The 18,047-nt window shown below is 42.2% G+C and overlaps 1 protein-coding gene across 5 annotated transcripts in view; it reads left to right on the forward strand.

Moving 5' to 3' along the window:
• The window catches only part of AP1S2 (adaptor related protein complex 1 subunit sigma 2), a 97,993-nt gene that overhangs the window by 40,788 nt on the left and 39,158 nt on the right, over nucleotides 1-18,047 (forward strand). The window contains exon 5 of one of the 5 annotated variants that reach the window (XM_083172432.1): nucleotides 14,717-14,983. The exons of 3 other annotated variants lie outside the window; for them this stretch is intronic. In XM_083172432.1, coding sequence (XP_083028558.1) covers nucleotides 14,717-14,752 — 36 coding nt within the window. In that variant the 3' untranslated portion in view covers nucleotides 14,753-14,983. Of the gene's footprint in view, nucleotides 1-14,716; nucleotides 14,984-18,047 lie in introns of those variants that run through there. One more of the 5 variants, XM_083172436.1, reaches the window with a different exon arrangement.

The following is an 18,047-nucleotide window of genomic DNA, read 5'->3' on the forward strand; positions in this document are numbered from 1 at the left end:
ACTAAACCAGTAGTTTACCAAATAGAGAATATAGACACTTTGATCAAGGATTTACAAAAAAAAACCCCTCTCTTTTCTAATAAGCTGATATATCAAACTCTGTTATATCAGCTAGTAATATACCACAGCTGGAGCCAAAGGGCAAGTCTCAAGTTTTTGAGGCAACAGTAAGAAGTGAATATCCCACATACATAACTCTGGGTGATATGTAAGAAGCAGTGATAGCAGTGGAGAAGTTGCCTATGGCAATCAGCTTTAAAGTAACATTTATCATGTGCATTCTATAAAATGATACATCGTAGCTGATTGGTTGGAGGGTAACTTCTCCACCGCCGCACATCTCCACTATTTTCACTGCTTGATACATTTACTCTATGTGTAGCGCATGTATCTACAACTAGTAAACCCGCTCGAAACAAATGCTTCGAAAGCTAGTACAGCAGCTAATTGTACATGATTGCCTCTGTAAGATTGAGAAAGAGATGTAGTTTCACTTGCTGCCAACAGATGGCAGTGTTTCGGTGACACATATACTAGACATATATATACATACACACGCACACACATATAAAATATTAATTTATATTATAGGATATTTGCAGAAACAGACTCTCTCCGTTACAAGTCTCCATATCGGCAAACTTTTAAAAAGGACATACATACATAGCCAGATTTTTGTGGGGGAGGGGACCAGGGCATACCCCCTACACACACACAAACACCCCTCCCTGACTGGAGTGTACTGACATCACTAGTTGTCCTTCTTATGCAGCGGAAAAACCAGGTAGCCAGAATGCAAGCAGGACAGTATGGAGTGTATGCAGATAAACTAAAATATCATGTTTGATGAGCTGGAAATGGAAGGGGTTGTGTTGGAACATGCATAATCTAATATAACCCACTTCCACCACCTTCCACTGGTGCCCTTCTGATTTAAGTGCCCCGGGCACCCCCAAGACTTAAGTCTAGTGTGTGGGCACCTTTACTCCAGCCCTGCTTGCATATAGCCATGCTCATGATTAGTAGTGATATTGGTAGCTAAAATAAATGTAATCCTGTAGATTCCTATTTGCATATGGATCTTAAGTCTGCAAGAAGCGATATATCATTCTCTTTTTTTTCTGTGTGAACAAACATATAGGAGATGCTTAAATTCATTTGGGGATTTTCAGGACTACGTACATATTTATCTCAATTTAGCTGTGAAATTTTGTTGTAGTCACACTAGAGATCAAAGCACGGTTGCTATGCGACAGACAACTTTGGTTTGTGCTTTTGGAAAACCTTTCTTTATTAAATGAAGGCTACCATTCATTTATTAAAGAAGGTTGTTCCATGACCTTTTGCAAGTTAATTAAAGTGAAAGACTAAAATAGGAAAAGGTCACTGAGCAGCAAAAAAAGATGCTAGTGTATTTCGACTAACTATTACTTTTGAGATTTTTTTGATTCTGGTTCTTAGTTACGGTTTATGGTTTTCTTAAAAAATAATTCAGCATTCTGTCATTTTCTTCTGTGCAATGTCTGTCATTGTTGTTTTGTGTCCAAATATTTTCTAAATTGCTAGATTGCGATAAGTGTAAATCATGTAATAAGGATAAAAATGCGCATAGTGTATTTTGTGGTCTAAATACTTCTGCACCCATATATACATACATGTAACTGATTTAACACCTTGTGAAGTTTGAAACTTTTATTTGTACGCTGAACAGCCAATTGTGTGCCCAGTTCAAAGCCCCATCTGCATTGTCTGCCAATGTTAGGATGTGCAGCGTTTTTGTGGACATTTTTCAATTTCATTGTAAATTAGCAATGAACTACATCCTTGCAACTTTAATTTATTACAGGTTGAGTCTCCCAATATCCAAAATTCCAATATATGGAATATTCTGAAATACAAAATATTTTGAGTTCAACTAAGATAGTAACCCCATTGCTTTCTGATGGTTTACTGTATACAAACTGTGCAAACAATGCACAAAATTATCAAAATAATGTATAAAAGGATGTTGAGCTCACATTAACAAGCCACACTATGAGAGCTGGGTGCAAGGGGGAAGAGCGACCCAGAGTTAAGCAGAAAAGGCCTGATGGGAGGGAAAAGTGCAGCAGCTAGAAGGGGATTATCTCCATCCTAAGTACTGCCCATGGTGACCCTAGATGGGGGCTGCACTGCGAACCGCAACCGAGTACATTGACTCTTATTAGTGGGGAAGGGGGTAAGCCACCCCTTGTCTCCCCTTTCTAACACCTAGGAAGGTTTATATGAAACATAAATGGATTTTGTGTATATACACAAACTTTGCTTCATACACAAAGTTAATAAAAAAAAACAAAAAACACACACAGACTGAAGGTAATTTTATACAATCTGGCATATATTAAACATAAATGCATTCAGTGTTCGGACCTATCACCAAAATGACTCAATATGGTATGCAAATATTCCAAAATACAGAATGGGTATGGTATGGTGGGCCGACAGGCGTGATTCTGACGGTCAGTATGCAGTCACCAGAATCCCAACCGCCGGTACTCCGACAGGGGGGCGAGCGCAATGAAGCCCCTTTCTGCCTCAGTGGCTCGCTGCACTCTCCACAGGTTCAATTTTCCATCTATGGGGGTTGTGAACCCCCCGTGGGAGAATAGCCCCGTCAGACAGGATCCTGACAGTGGGCATTTAAACAGTCAGGATTCTGATGGTGGAGTATTGACCATTGGAAACTCGACTGTCAGGTCGTCATCTGGCACCCAGAAAAATGATCAAAAATACCTGTGGTGACAAGCATTTTGGATATGGGAGACTCAATGGTACTCTTTACCTAGAACGGCGCCCGCGATCAGAATCGCGGGCGTCGGGGGTAAAAAATCGCGGTAATCGCGGGCATCGCGGGTAAATCGCGGGTACATCAAAATCGGGTACCCGCGATTACCGCGATTTTCCCATAGGGAACAATGTTAAAAAGCCTGATTGACCGCGATTTTACTGTAAAATGCCTCAATGCCCGCGATTTTCCCATAGGAATCAATGTTAAATGGGCTACAGAGCCCAAATAGCCCCAATTAACCCTTAAATGTCCCCCCAATTTTTGTACGCCACCCCACGATCCACGCCAACCCGAAGCGTGGCGAGCGCAGCGAGCCCGCGAGGGGCGGCGGTACGCGTCCTCCGACCTTTTCATGCCCTACTATCCACGTCGGCGTGGAGTTGAGAATAGAATAGTGTGGCGAGCGCAGCGAGCCCCGCGAGGGGACGCGGATACCTTCACAGGTAAACGCGTCCCTTCGCGGGCTTCACAGGTGTCCGCGTCGCCACGGACACCTGTGAAGTCCGCGAGGGGACGCGTATAACTGTGAAGGTATCCGCGTCCCCTCGCGGGGCTCGCTGCGCTCGCCACGCTTCGGGCGCGGTGGCTCGCTGCGCTCGCCACACTATTCTATTCTCAACTCCACGCCGACGTGGATAGTAGGGCATGAAAAGGTCGGAGGACGCGTACCGCCGCCCCTCGCGGGCTCGCTGCGCTCGCCACGCTTCGGGTTGGCGTGGATCGTGGGGTGGCGTAAAAAAATTGGGGTGACATTTAAGGGTTAATTGAGCCTATTTGGGCTCTGTAGCCCATTTAACATTGATTCCTATGGTAAAATCGCGGGCATTGAGGCATTGAATGCAAAATCGCGATCAATCTGACTTTTTAACATTGTTCCCTATGGGAAAATCGCGGTGATCGCGGGCATCGCGTCGCGGCCGTTTATGTGCTGCCCGCGATGTCGCGATCACCGCGATGGGCGCCGTTCTAGGTAAAGAGTACCGACTCAATATTTACTTCTAAAATGCTGAGATACTACGCAGCAATCAATTCACATACAAAAAAAACATGAAGCAGAAGGCAAAGATGCCTTATAATCTAAGGTGTTTTGGGAATACTTGATACCTGAGGAATAGCCATTTTATTTGCTAGTGGGATAAGTTTGAGGGATACAGTCATTTGGTCTGATGCATGTTGGTCGACATGGTTCCAGGTCGACATGGCTTTAGGTCGACAGGTCAATATGTCAACACAAACATTAGGTCTACATGGTCAATAAAAAGGTCGACATGGGGTTTTTCACTGTTTTTTGAGCTTACATGTGCTGACAGGCGGTATTTCATGCCCTACCACCCACTAGGGCAGGGCTGGGCAATTGCGGCCCTCCAGATGTTGAGGAACTACACATCCCAGCATGCCTTGCATCAGTTTCAGCATGGCCACATAGCAAAACTAATGCAAAGCATCCTGGGATGTGTAGTTCCTCAACATCTGGAGGGCCGGAATTGCCCAGCCCTGCACTAGGGCGTGGTGTGAGAATAACAAAGTGTGCCGAGCCCGAAGCATTGCGAGTGATGCTGTGCACTTCAAACTGTGTCATTGTCGACTGTGTCAACATTCGGCTAAAAAACCTGTGAAAAACCCCATGTCGACATTTTGACTGCTGACCTAGACAATGTCAACCTAATGCTTGTGTTGACCTATTGACCTGTCGATCTAGAACCATGTTGACCTAATGGTGTCGACCTAATGCTTGTTGACCAACATGCTGTATACCAAACGATCCCAACCCGTGTGCGAGGCAATTTAGCTGGGTGACTGGCCCTTCTGTGCAGTGCAGCTACAGATGGTGGTGTATGACTGATGAGAGACACCAGGAGACACTGACACATAACATGATAGAGTCACTATAGAAATGCTAAAATTGTCAGCTGCTGTCAAACATAAATATCACCATTTATCTTCACTGATTGCTGCTTCCTCTGCTAGTTCTACATTAGGCTTGTGCTTACTGCGGGTATGTGTCTGGATGGAGCAACTGCATAGTGCGTTGTTCTTCTCTAGTGTCATGATCACTGCTAGAAATATGGCCAGCTGTTCCCCATGTTTGGTGGTAGCAAAGAGGTCATGGAGATCAACAAAAGAGAAATGTTAATGGAAAACATAAAATCTTAAGTTTTGTCAGTGTTGGTGACTGTTGGATTATTACACTCTCCGGTTTCATAAGTTTTGGGCATTGTGGTCTAAATTTAAAAAATATGTGGACAAGCATCCCCGTGTGGCTAGATTTACTTCTATGAGACATTCATCCATTCATAAGAGAGACCAAGATCTAGTAAACAATAAGCAGGTTCTTGTTCTAGCCCCTCCAGAATGATTATGGTTTTATGCGTTAGCTGAGACTTGTTAGCTTTCTTATGTTACGTGGGCTTTACCTATTGGTAATGATGATTTATTGCTGATGACATCTCAAAGTCTAAGCCACTGTTGGCAACTATTGTTCTCACTCCAGATATTATCCATTAGCACTTTGGGACTGAAGTCCCTATGTATAGTAGCTATGCTGAGAATTTGTTTTGAGAGAACTGCTTTATCTTTTTGATCCCAGAAGTTTATCTGATTTTATTTGGCCTTTTGCCCTTAGTGTGGTTTTATGCTTTATGTATTCTCGTCCTTTTGTGACAAACGAGGAAGGCAGAACCTTTCATAGAAGGAAATATTTGTATATGACTTTGTAGCTTAGTTGGCCCATGAAAAATGCCTATCAGATACTCACTGAAAGTTTAGCTATAATGCCCACACTTGGATCTTATGTATAAACTACAAAATGTCACAGCCTGATAAACAAAAGGAAAAACAAATTTATCTTGTGAATGTTCTCAATGCATGGAAGAAACAGGAAGCTGAGCGAGGACATGAATGTATGGCATCCAGAATGATCATTACAATATAGTGCGTGATATATATATATATATATATTATACAGATTCTCACGTATACCTTGTTACAGGAACACTTGAGGATGGAGGCGGCACTCAAACGGATTTTTAAAGTGCTTGTATATTTAGAGAAATAGTTACAGCATTTTTAAGGTGCAAATGATCATCTGCACCTTAAAAATGCTGTAACTATTTCTCTAAATATACAAGCACTTTAAAAATCCGTTTGAGTGCCGCCTCCATCCTCAAGTGTTCCTGTAACAAGGTATACGTGAGAATCTGTATGTATATCATCTTCCCTGGAAGGCACCGCGGTCTATCCTGTTTTGTCCTGAGTGCCAATCAGGACAGTATATATATATATATATATATATATATATATATATATATATATATATATATATATATATATATATATATATATAATGGGATCCAGTACTCCATGCAATAATGAGTACAGCTTTCTCACCCCGGTGCCCTCCTACAGCTAATAATAAATAAATAGTAAAATGAGTATGGCTTGTGTCTTTCCAAATGAAAACCTATTTTTTAATAGCCTTTGAATAATAATAGGGAAATAGAGGTTACTCATTTAAGTGCTAAATAAAAAGCAGGGCACTTGCATTGATTTTAATGGGCTTATTCACCCTTTTTCATAGATATTTGAACATTTTTCCATTTTTGTCACTGTTCACAGAAATTTGCTCTTTGCTTTTATTTGGCAGCATTTCAACTTCAACTGCAAAATGCACATAAAGGAAACACAAAAGCTCCCAATACTGTATATCACTTACAAATCCTCCCTCATACCATTTTTAGAACCATCTGCTTGTTAATTTCAACTTCTACTTTTTTTTCCCCTCAAAATATCCGTTAAAAAGGCCAGGGTCACTAACAGCGACTGTTCCTTTTTTGGGTGCAATATTTAACTAAGCTTCAATTAATTGACTTGACTGTATATGTATTTTTTATACTAAAAGAACAGCCGCGGTGAGCGATGCTGGCATTTGTAGCGGATATATTGAGGATCTTTCACAGTAACATTTGCACTCAAAAGTTTAAGCCTCTTCTACAGTACGTCTGACATTAAAGGGGGTATTCAATATTGGAATACCGGGCTGTTTTCGGTCCGTTTGTTGGCAACTGGACAGGCGGAAATCAATGTTCCGTCGAGTGGCTAAAAGTGGGCATGTGTACAAAAACGGCCGTGGATTGTCGAGATATGGCCGTGAATTCGACAAACGATGGCAGTTTCTGACAAAACAGGTCCAAAGTATGAATTAGGGCACATTGGGTAAATTACTCAGTCTATTTATTTAAAATGACAACAGAATAAAACTGGAAATGTGTACTTAAAGTTTTAATTAATCTCCTTTTTTCCAATGGAGGATTTTTATTACATGTTCAAAATAATATAAGAGATTAATGACCATGGCTATCATGACATTATTTTCTTCACTTCACAGATGATAAATAGAATTAGCCAATACTCAGAGTTTCAGGTGTTACCCACGTTCTAGGTGGTAAACACCGAAACTGTCTTCTGACTTTAGTTTAGTAGTTTGGCATCAGATGAAGGCTGATAAAATTCAGGCCATAAGATGCCATTAGTATTTTGCTTTAGAGGATGTTATCAGGAAACTGCAATAAGATGTGCAGGAAGTGGTCATTGTGAAGTAGTCAGGAATGACAAACATCAGACCAAGGCATGAGGGTGATGTCAGAGAGGGCTTATAGTGAACTGAGCACCAGCAGACAAAATGCCAGAGTTCCGTTTATACAACGCATGAGGTTGAGACTTAGTTTTTATTATGTTCCCCCAAATATTTAGAGCCCACAATACAGGAGCATTGGGGAAGATGTATTAAGCTTTAACAAGAGATAAATGCAAGGGTGATAAAGAGAGTGGTGATACTTGTTTACAATGCGATTGTAATTTAAATTTCTGCACCTCTGCTAACTCATGTGCGATTTCTATTCGATTTTGACTTTCTGCACTTGATGCCGATGCGACTTTGACTTTATGTATGCCATTTGCATACAACTTTGACTATTTGATTTTGCCTATGCTATGAATTTAGATATAAGGTTGTTCATAGAAGGGTGTGGGGACATAGGAGTGGCTTGATGACACACATCAGGATCGAATCGCAAGGCAAAAAAACAGCATTCAATTCATTCTATCTGTATTTGATTTCCACTATATAGTCTTGGCTGCTTTGTCTGTTTGGCTATTCAATTTAGGCTAAACGGGAGCGCGCTTCGAATTGGGATCGAAAGCTTAAAAACATGTTCAATCCCCATTCGATATCTGTTCGATGCCGATTAAATTTTGACTATATAGTCAAAATCGAAGGGTAAATCTCACCGTGTGTACACAGCATAAGATTCAGCCCTACTTTGTGCACATAATCACTTTCTTATACAGTGAGATACAAAGTGAGGCTACAATGTTAACTAGTTTTCCGGAATTTGAATGGGCAGAATGCAAAGGTGATAAATACTATCTGACTTAAGGTGCCCATACACTGTGCAATTATTGTATGCAATTTGGACTAGATTGCATCGCAAACGTTTTGCAATGCAACGAGATGCAATAAGATGCAAGCTAGTACAAAAAGTATGTGCAGCACATCATTTTTGAGGTGTTCAATTTGGCAATTGTACCATGTATGGGCACCTTTAGGGATGGATTTAATTAGCCGCAAAGCAATGACATTCCTGAATGGGCACTCCACAGGATATCAGAGTATGGAGACCTCGCTTATTTTAGCTCTCATCATATACATGTTCGACCAGAAGTAAGTGTATCACCCAGCAATGTAGGCAGTCACACATGGCAAGTACCTCACTGCTAATTGAATCTGTAGGGTTCCGTTATGACAAACCATTAACCCTCTGTTGTGGTTTGTGCTTCCTAGGTCAGAATGCCTATGGGCAGCCTCTGTAGCCATAAAAACACTGAACCAAAAAGTACAGCTTGCCTTGAAAGACTTCGCTATGTAGTGTACAGCCAGCTATGACCACTGTCTCGGCAATGTTAATTTATTATTCATGTATTTTCAGAAGGATTGATGGAGGGGGAAACGTTCTCTTCTGAGAATCTTGTTTTTCAACATGTGGTTTTATATTTGTAGAGCCAGAATGAAGACTGGGGAGGTTACTCAGAGGACGCGCTATGACCATGGCCGCCTCTGAGGGCTTAGCCTTCCTGAAATACCAACTAGGCAACTGGTAACTACGCATTTATGTGTTCTGGTGGCACGTGTAACGCTGGGTGCTGTGCAGGGACTGCTGCATGTGATAACCGATTGCGTACATGAGGGCAATCCTTATTAGCATGGCAGCACTTGGTGAGTGGGGTTTTGTTACTCCATGCGATGCCTGCTCACACATTGATTTATACTGCGGTTATATGCAAACTATTCCTCTTCCCGTTTTATGTCATTCTTTTCCTAATCTTCTTTTCGGTTTCCAATTTAACCTTTTCACGTATCTGTGTCCCAGCTGTCAATTTTCTCCATTATGCAAAGTTGCAGAGTTCCTTTATGAATTATACATTCGCTAATCCCTAGCACTACGAGCAGTTATTGAGATGTCTAAACTGCACTACTTGGGAATAGTATGCAAATAAGCCACTCCAAAAAGAGAAAGGACGTTACCCACAAGCCCTTCTGCCTCCTGAAGAGACTTGTTTGCATAAATTCTCTTTGTTCAGCAGTAAAATCAATGTGTGAGCGGGATCTGTGACTAACGGCTTTGTATTCTTCTACTGGATGTGTGCAAGTATGGTCCTGTGGATGTGTTCTAACAACATTAAATCATATAACATTTGGGCTTAATGGGGGAGTTTTGTGAAGCTTTAACTGAAAAATGTTGGTGTCAATTACCTTTTCTTAGTTATTAAACATCCCTGCAGGGGATGTATTTAATGTATGTGTATTTAATGTATGTGCCTTCATGCAACTTTTTTCTTTTTTTATCTTGGTTTTCTGGTATTTTCCCAGTGCTTTATCATGCATAGCTTTTCTTTCTGTACTACTGGGTATGACTGTGACCAGCTTTTTGTGATTATTACGGTTATATCTGTTTAATGTGTCACAGTGCTCTGCTGTAGTAGGGGAGAATAGGAAACTACATACAACAGGTAGTCACAATATGTAGCTAATGCAGTGGTTCCCAAACTGTGTGCCGTGGCTCCCTGGGGTGCCTCGGGACACTTGCAGGGGTGCCATGGGTTGGTAGTCCAGTACCAATTCAAATTATTTATGAACAATTATTTATGGACAAACCCAGTGCTGGTGGATGCCAATCATAAAATATGTACAATCAGAAGCAAATCCTGCCATTTAACACATAACGGAACCAAATAAGAACATATAAACACAATCTACTTACTTTTATATATTTTTGGGGGGCCTAGGGGTGCCGTGGAAAAATTCTGATACTCTAGGGTGCCGTGATTCGAAAAAGATTGGGAACCCCTGAGCTAATGTATGAAAGCAAAGGGAAGGCAGGACCCTACTCATGGTAACTCAAAGCAGACACAGTTGAAATGGGTGTGGATTATTAGATCGACAGTAATTTGGTCGAGAGTCAATAGGTCGACCACTATTGATCGACAGGCACTAGGTCGACACATGAAAAAGGTTGATGTGGTCTATGTCGACTGATAAAAGGTTGACATGGAAATGGTCAGCACAGGAAAAAGTTGACATGAGTTTTTTTTTTTTTTTGGGTGTCTATAGGTGGCGATACACTACGGTTACTTCTCCCCTCGGAGAAGTCACTGGCGATCACTCCTTGGGCCGCCTGGAAAGGTCACGGGCAGCAGGAATGCATGCGATATATGGCATGTGGTCTTTTTGCATGCAATACATCACATGCGATCCTGCCCAGCTAAGAAGCAAGCCAAGAGAATGCTTGTGCAGCCGGTGCGACTCGCAGGCTCCCGTGCAGTGCGCGGGGCCACGCATCCCATCAGACCTACTGTCTTCACCTGCAATTTGGGCTCTTTTCCTGCGATTGAGCGCCGCAATTGCAGGAAAATAGACCAAATTGCAGGTGAGTTACCTAGTGTATGGGGGCCTCATGTTGAAATCTATACCCACTTGGATCGTGAGGTAAGAACAAGTCGGTATAAATAAAAAAAATCATGAAAAACTCATGTCGTCCTTTTCATGTGTAGGCCATTAACATGTTGACCTTTTGACAATGACAACCTAGACCATATAAACCTTTTTCATGTGTCGACATATTGCCTGTTGACCAATGGTGGTCGACCTGTTGACTGTTGACCTAATTACTGTCGACCAATGGACAAGATACTGTTGAAATAAGTGGAGCGAGCTATCTGTCAGGAAAGCAGAGACAGAACATCAATCATATTTTAGTTATGTTACGGGAGGGTGTGTAGAAGCCAATATATCATTCACCTCCAGGCAGACCAATCGCTGGCAGCCTCATTATTCTCTCATCCTCTCTGTTTAGGAATAGTGTCCCGAGGAATAGGGGACCGTCAGTCTCCTGACATTTATTACGTTGCAATATAAAGATCTTCAGTCCTTTTTTCTCAACTACATCTTACTATATTAAGCAAGGGAAGTGCGGAGATCATGGGCCTCATTCTGATTCAGGAGTAACAGAAATATAGATTTTGAGGGCATATAAGAAATGAAGGGCACTTTGCAATACAGCAGTGCAGGTGGGGCAGATTTAGATTTAAGGGGGGGGGGGGGGGCGTATCCAAATTCGTTATGTGATCTACTGTATGTGCAAAAGCAACCAATATTTAATGATAAAATGTAATTTGCACTCCCTGCATCACAACATGGTTTATCCAGGTAACTGTATTTGCTCTTTTTGCTTTACTTCCAACTTAGCACCAGGCCCAATGGGAGAATGTGGTGCTGTAGTAAAGAAACAGTAACTGTAAAGGTGCCCATACATGGTACAGTAATTGGATACGTTTTGGACTAGATCGCATCGCATGTGATTTGTGTGCGATGCGGTCCGATCTGAACCTAGTTCAAAAAGTATGTGCAGCCGATACATTTTTAAGCTGTGGGATGGGATGTGTGCGGGATCGTGCATCACACCCGAAAAATGCACCGTGTATGGGCACCTTAACACATACGGTAACATAACAGTTACTTGGATATAATATGCCAGTTACCCCTTTAAAGATATTACAAATGTAGGTACTTGTGTATTACAACGGCGCCCGATTTAATCTAAATCGCATCCGATTTATCGGCCGATTTTCGGCCGATTTTTGGCCGATTTGATCTGCGATACGATTTTGCATCTGATTTTCGGCCGATTTTTTTTGCCGATTTTCGGCCATTTCCTGCTGATTTGCATGTTATTCCATCCTTGCACACCCCCAGATACTATGCGATGGTATGCGATGTGATTTTCGGGAAAATGCCCCTGATTGTACAATTAAATATTGCATAGCAACGCATGCGAGCAAGTGGCATGCGATGCGATGTGATTTGCAATGTTAAATGCACCCCCATTGTTAACGCCACCCCCACTATCAACGCCAACCCGAAGCGCGGCGAGCGCAGCGAGCCCGCGAGGGGACGCGGATTACTTTACATGTATTCCGCATCCCCTCGCGGGGCTCGCTGCGCTCTCCACGCTTCAGGCTCGGTGGCTCGCTGCGCTCCCTACACTATCTAAAATCAACTCCACGCCGACGTGGATAGTGGGGGTATGAAAAGGTCGGAGGACGCGTACCGCCGCCCCTCGCGGGCTCGCTACGCTCACCACGCTTCGGGTTGGCGTTGATAGTGGGGGTGGCATTAACAATGACGGTGCATTTAACATTGTAAGCACCCATCAGGGTGATTGTACAATTACAAATCGAATCGCTACACATGCATCGCATGGCATTCATCACATGCCACTATATTGCATGCGATGCACTACGATGGAAATCGGGGGTGTGCAAGGTGTGCAATGATGGAACAGCATGCAAATGGGCCGGAAAAAGTGAGAAATCGGCCGCAAAATCGCATCCGATTTTTCCATGCGATTTGCGGCCGAATTTCGGCCGATTTCGTGGGCGCCGGGATAATACACAAGTACCCAAATGTATCCCTTTTTATAATGAAATGTATTGTATCAGCGGAGTACTGTTTTTTAATGGTAATGAATATTGAATGAGAAATATTTTGTACCGTCTGCTTATATTTCTATTTCTAAAAGTATTGCGGGAATAGAACTGATGTACCATAATTAGTGGTGCCAGTGACAACCGTAAGATACATTGTGTAAAATAAGCCCAGTGCAAGGTAACCTTGGTAAATTGTAACTGACAGCATATTAGCTATATGTATTAGTAGTCTCCGGCAATATTTTTTTTGTCTGTTAGCCTACTCTTTACAGTAATGATCTTAATGCAATAAGTACATGAGCTGTCAGAACCTGAATACGTTGGTCTTCCTCATCTATGTTGCTGGAATAAAGTGTTCATGGGGGAATTTCTGTATATTTCCACATTGAATAGAAGATTCTACAGGTAAGTTATGGGATGTCTGGGTTGAACCATTTTGTGTATAGCACAGGTTCTCAAACTCGGTCCTCAGGACCCCATACAGTACATGTTTTGCAGGTCTCCTCGCGGAATCAAGTGAAATAATTAGCACCACCGGTGGATCTTTTAAAATGAGGACCGAGTTTGAGAACCACTGGTGTAAAGAAAGACCGTCAATGGGTCAATATGCAACATGGTCAACCGGTTCAAAACGGTGACATGATAATGATCGACATAAGTTTTCTTGGGGTTTTCACATATTTTTAAACTTTTCTTTGATTTACCATCCACTTGGACTACTGGTGGAAATTGTAACCAGTGCCACGCGCGGCAGTAGCAGAGAGAGGCACCTTGACGGATATACATGGCAAGCCTACAAGAGAGTATGCTTGCAATAATTGTGGTCACATGTGATGAAACATAGAAAATGACACCCAAATACTTTAACCCCAAAACCTGTCTACCTTTTGACCCTGTCAACTAATGACTAATGACTGTAAATCTTGTATAATACTCCCCATTTTGGTGGGAGGTTTTCCATGCAGGGAAAAAAATCCATAAAACATTAAACCAGCATCACCAGTCTCAGCTGTTGGCAGATGGATCATTATTGCATATAGATCTAGAATATACAAATACTTTCTAAAGTAGAAGTGTTGCCCTTATCATCCAATATATCCTAGCTAGTACATTATCTAAAATAATAGCTAGAATCTTAATAGTTGCTGGGGGCAACACCTCTTCTTGTCCTCTTTAGGTTTACTAAATCATCGTTTCCAAAACTTAGTCGTCAACAAACAATTGCTCTTAATTCCATATATGGTTTCCTTAGTCTCATTGTTGTAAACTTTGTGTCTCTGCTTCACACACACACACACACACACACACACACACACACACACACACACACACACACACACACACACACACACACACACACACACACACACACACACACACACACACCAAGCCAAGAATCAACTGACTGCCCCAGCCAATCAGCACCCGCCTGTCACTGAAAACGCAAGTTAGGACCTGATTGGCTGGGGCACCATTTATCATATGCAATGAGCTTTATCACTCGCAAATGAGCCCCTACATCACAAGTCCAACCCCCTTTGTCTTGCGTATCTGGATACATCTGTACAATTAAGGCAGATTTTAGACCTACAACCTTAAAATGTAAAATAGAAATGTGCGCAGTTACAGCAGTGTGCTCATAAAATCATAATAACTGTCATAACAAATCCTTTTAACCACCAATCAATGTAATGAATTTAACCCTGTGTGTTAGAATTAGTGCGCATTTCTGGCTTGTCCAGTGGAATCCATTTATTCTTCCTCCGTGATTTTCTTCATGCACAGGCTCTCACTGTGTATAAACTCCCACTGGTTTATGTTGCATCTGAACCATCATTTCTTTTGTAGCCTCGCCATGAGTACTTTAATGTGCCAGTGTATTAAATGGCTGTACTCTTCATGCATGCAGAGTATCAGAGGAATTTGAGTTGGATACATCATGGCAGAAAATGTCCTTGAAATGGTGAAAACATCCATCTATCTGAGAGCAGTATTTATCATTTCTACAGTATATAGCGTTCATGTTTTATGTCTGTTGCATTTGTATGTTTCATACTGTGACTCATTGCTTACGTTATATATTTTTGTTTTTGTTCATGTAAGCCTCTGTTATCAAATGTTCATTAAACTTTGAAAACTTTTATTAAAGTGCGTGTTATTAAAGTGCATGTTACAATTTATGTAATACAATATTACTTTTCACCATTCTTTTTTGTTTTCTTCCATCATCTACTTACTACTGTAATGTAATGTAACCCCTTAGGCTGCTGTATGCAGTTATTTTTTATGCAGGATCCTCCATTTCTCTTTGCCTAAACCAAAGGTTATGTGATTCTGCTACCCTTCTGCCACCATTATAGTGTACAATACCCAGTGGAATCGATTTTCCTAATGGGCACAGACATTAGGCTCAATTCCACATCACATCAAACACACACACACACACACACACACACACACACACACACACACACACACACTTAAGCGTAAGATGGAGTACTACAACTATAACTTACCACAATTATTCCACAGTACTGGTGATTGTAATCAGTTTACTTTGGTCAGTGTGGACCCACTGCTTATAAACAATTGTGTCCACATAATCAATGTCTCTATCATGACAAAGTTTTTTGACTATTTTCTGAATTGCTTCCAGACCTGGGTATTTTTCACATAGAGGAAGCATACAAGTTTTTGAGACTTAAGAACAAACAAGGATTTCAGATCTTTGTAGTCCATCTTTAGTGGTAGAGGCACAACCAATACGTTTACGTTTTGGTGAGTTTCGCAAACACACAGAATGCATACCTCTTGCAGGAACATACAGTAGGTCGTAAGGATCAAATCTTAGACAGTACAACTTGAATGTCTGTAAAACATTCTTTAAAAGCAAGATAAAGTTCTCAAACAAGGGAAAAATAATGTGATTGTTAACTCAACTTACGGTATGGACTCCAGTTGTGTTTTTACATTTCATGGTTTCTTGTGTTAATTATGCATGCAGTACTACAGTAATGGAACATCAACATCATGCTTTTTTTCACCACTGTAAAACAGTGTACCGTTTTGATTTTTTGTGGTGGTAATGTATACCTTTGTTAAGATCCCACCCCAAAAGAAATTGGCATATATAATTTTAACCTAGCGTTTTAAATTCTGTTTGATAAACCTGTGTTTTTGCCTTAGCGCAAAATAGAAGGCAGATTAAATAATTTGGTTTGGATTCAAGAGGAAATCTTACCTTAGGGGTCCAAATTTTGTGGTGATTGCTTAATAAACACCTGTGTTACTACTAACAAACTGGGTAAAGTTAAGGAAAACCTCGGTTGGTTTAAATGGGATACGGTCACTAGGTCTACAGCAGGAAGGTTGACATGGATTAGGTCAACAGCCAAAAGGTCGACATGGGATTTTTTTGAGCCGACATGTGCCAACAGGTGGTATTTCATGCCCTACCATCCACTAAGGCATGGTGGGAGAATAAAATAGTGAGCCGAACGTAGAGAGGCTCTGTGCCCTAAGTATGGCGAGCTCACGTGGTGCTACGTTTCAGTGTCCATGTCGACTGTGTAGAAATCCGGGACAAAAAATTTGAAAAACCCCATGTCGACCTTTTGACTGTTGACCTTCCCCATGTCGATCTAATGACCCTATCGACCTTAATGCATGTCGACCTAATGCTTGTCGACCATTCTGCTGTCTACCCAATGATCCATACCCATTCAAATCTTGCTGTTAAATTGTCTCTCTTTTACTCCTGGCACTAATTGAGGGCATCAGGGCATTCAGTGCAGTACTGTGCGGGTCACAGATACATATATTTGTCATTTACTAGATATCAGACACCAAGGTGTGAGACTGGCGATCGTACGGGATGCCGGCCGCACTTTGAGGCTTTTTTTTAAGGGGGCAGTCATTTAAAAGGCATGATTTTTTTAAAACCTGAGTTCGGCCAACATCTCACATGGCCACCAGACTTTCACACATTACATCTTGCCTAAAGTTTTAGGGCAGTATTCAATGAACACATTCACGACGTGCAGCGAATCCTGTTTAGGATTCACTGCACAGTCGCCGTGTTCCGGAGCCTCGCTGTCCCCCAATTCAACGTCGCAGGGGCTCCCTGCCCCTGACGGCGAGTGTGAACCCCTGCGGCGGACGCTGCAGGGAGCCTGAGGACGGTGGCTGGCAGGGAGATGCAAGTTTCCCTGCCTGCCCCAGAACGTATGTGGGGGGAGGTGGGCTCCCCGGGAGCCAGGCAGCACAAGCTGCCCCCCGGGAGAGCCAGCAGGGGACCAGGTATTCACTGCACCCGATCGTGCATATGTAATGATCGGGTGCAGTGTATAAATGAATATGTAATGAGCGGCTCTCGGCTCCCGGCCCCCTGCTGGCTGCTTTGTGTAAAAAAATTATATATATATTTTTTTTATTAAATATATATTCATGTGCTATAAGCACATGAAGAAAAATAGCATGCCCCTTCACAGAATAAAATTCCTGATTTTTTTACACCAAATGTAAAACAACAACAACAACTTTATTTTAAAAGTTCACTTTCCACTTCACCATGAAAAGATGCGGATTTGCTACACGGTGACACGGCGAACATCACTTAGAAAGACAGCAATAAGTGCACGTTGAATAGGGTGATTTGCTTTCTGCCCCAAAAAATCACCTTCCAACGTTAAAATAGCACAAATTCGCCGTGAAACAGAGCGAATTATCCTCATTGAATACTGCCCTTAGAGTGCAGATTACAGCTTAACTCACAATACAGCAAAGGGCATTGGAGTATCTGCAACTGAAACATATTGTAATAAGTTGTTAGCTGCTCTAAATGCAGCGAGGCCTCAGCCAGTGACTTATACCCCTTTTACACTGCCGCAAAACCGCGGGTCAGACCCGGGTCAGTGGCGGTGTAAATGGGACACGCCTTGTCCCTTTACACGGGACTTCTACTCAGGTCCTGACCTGGGTAGAACACGGCCTGGACCTGGGTAGAGGGCGGTGTAAATGGGTACGTCGGGTCATCCGACCCGGCTCCCATTTACATCAATGGGGGACGCGCAACCTGCGGACCGCATCGTCTGCAGTTTGGACGGGAGGGGGGGGGGAGGGCACACACAGCCTGCACTGCTGTCTGCTATACTCTGCAGACAGCAGCAGCGGAGGAGGA

This window comes from Crinia signifera, chromosome 2 (genome assembly GCF_055691185.1).
Source record: "Crinia signifera chromosome 2, ASM5569118v1, whole genome shotgun sequence".
NCBI classification, from domain to species: Eukaryota; Metazoa; Chordata; class Amphibia; order Anura; family Myobatrachidae; genus Crinia; species Crinia signifera.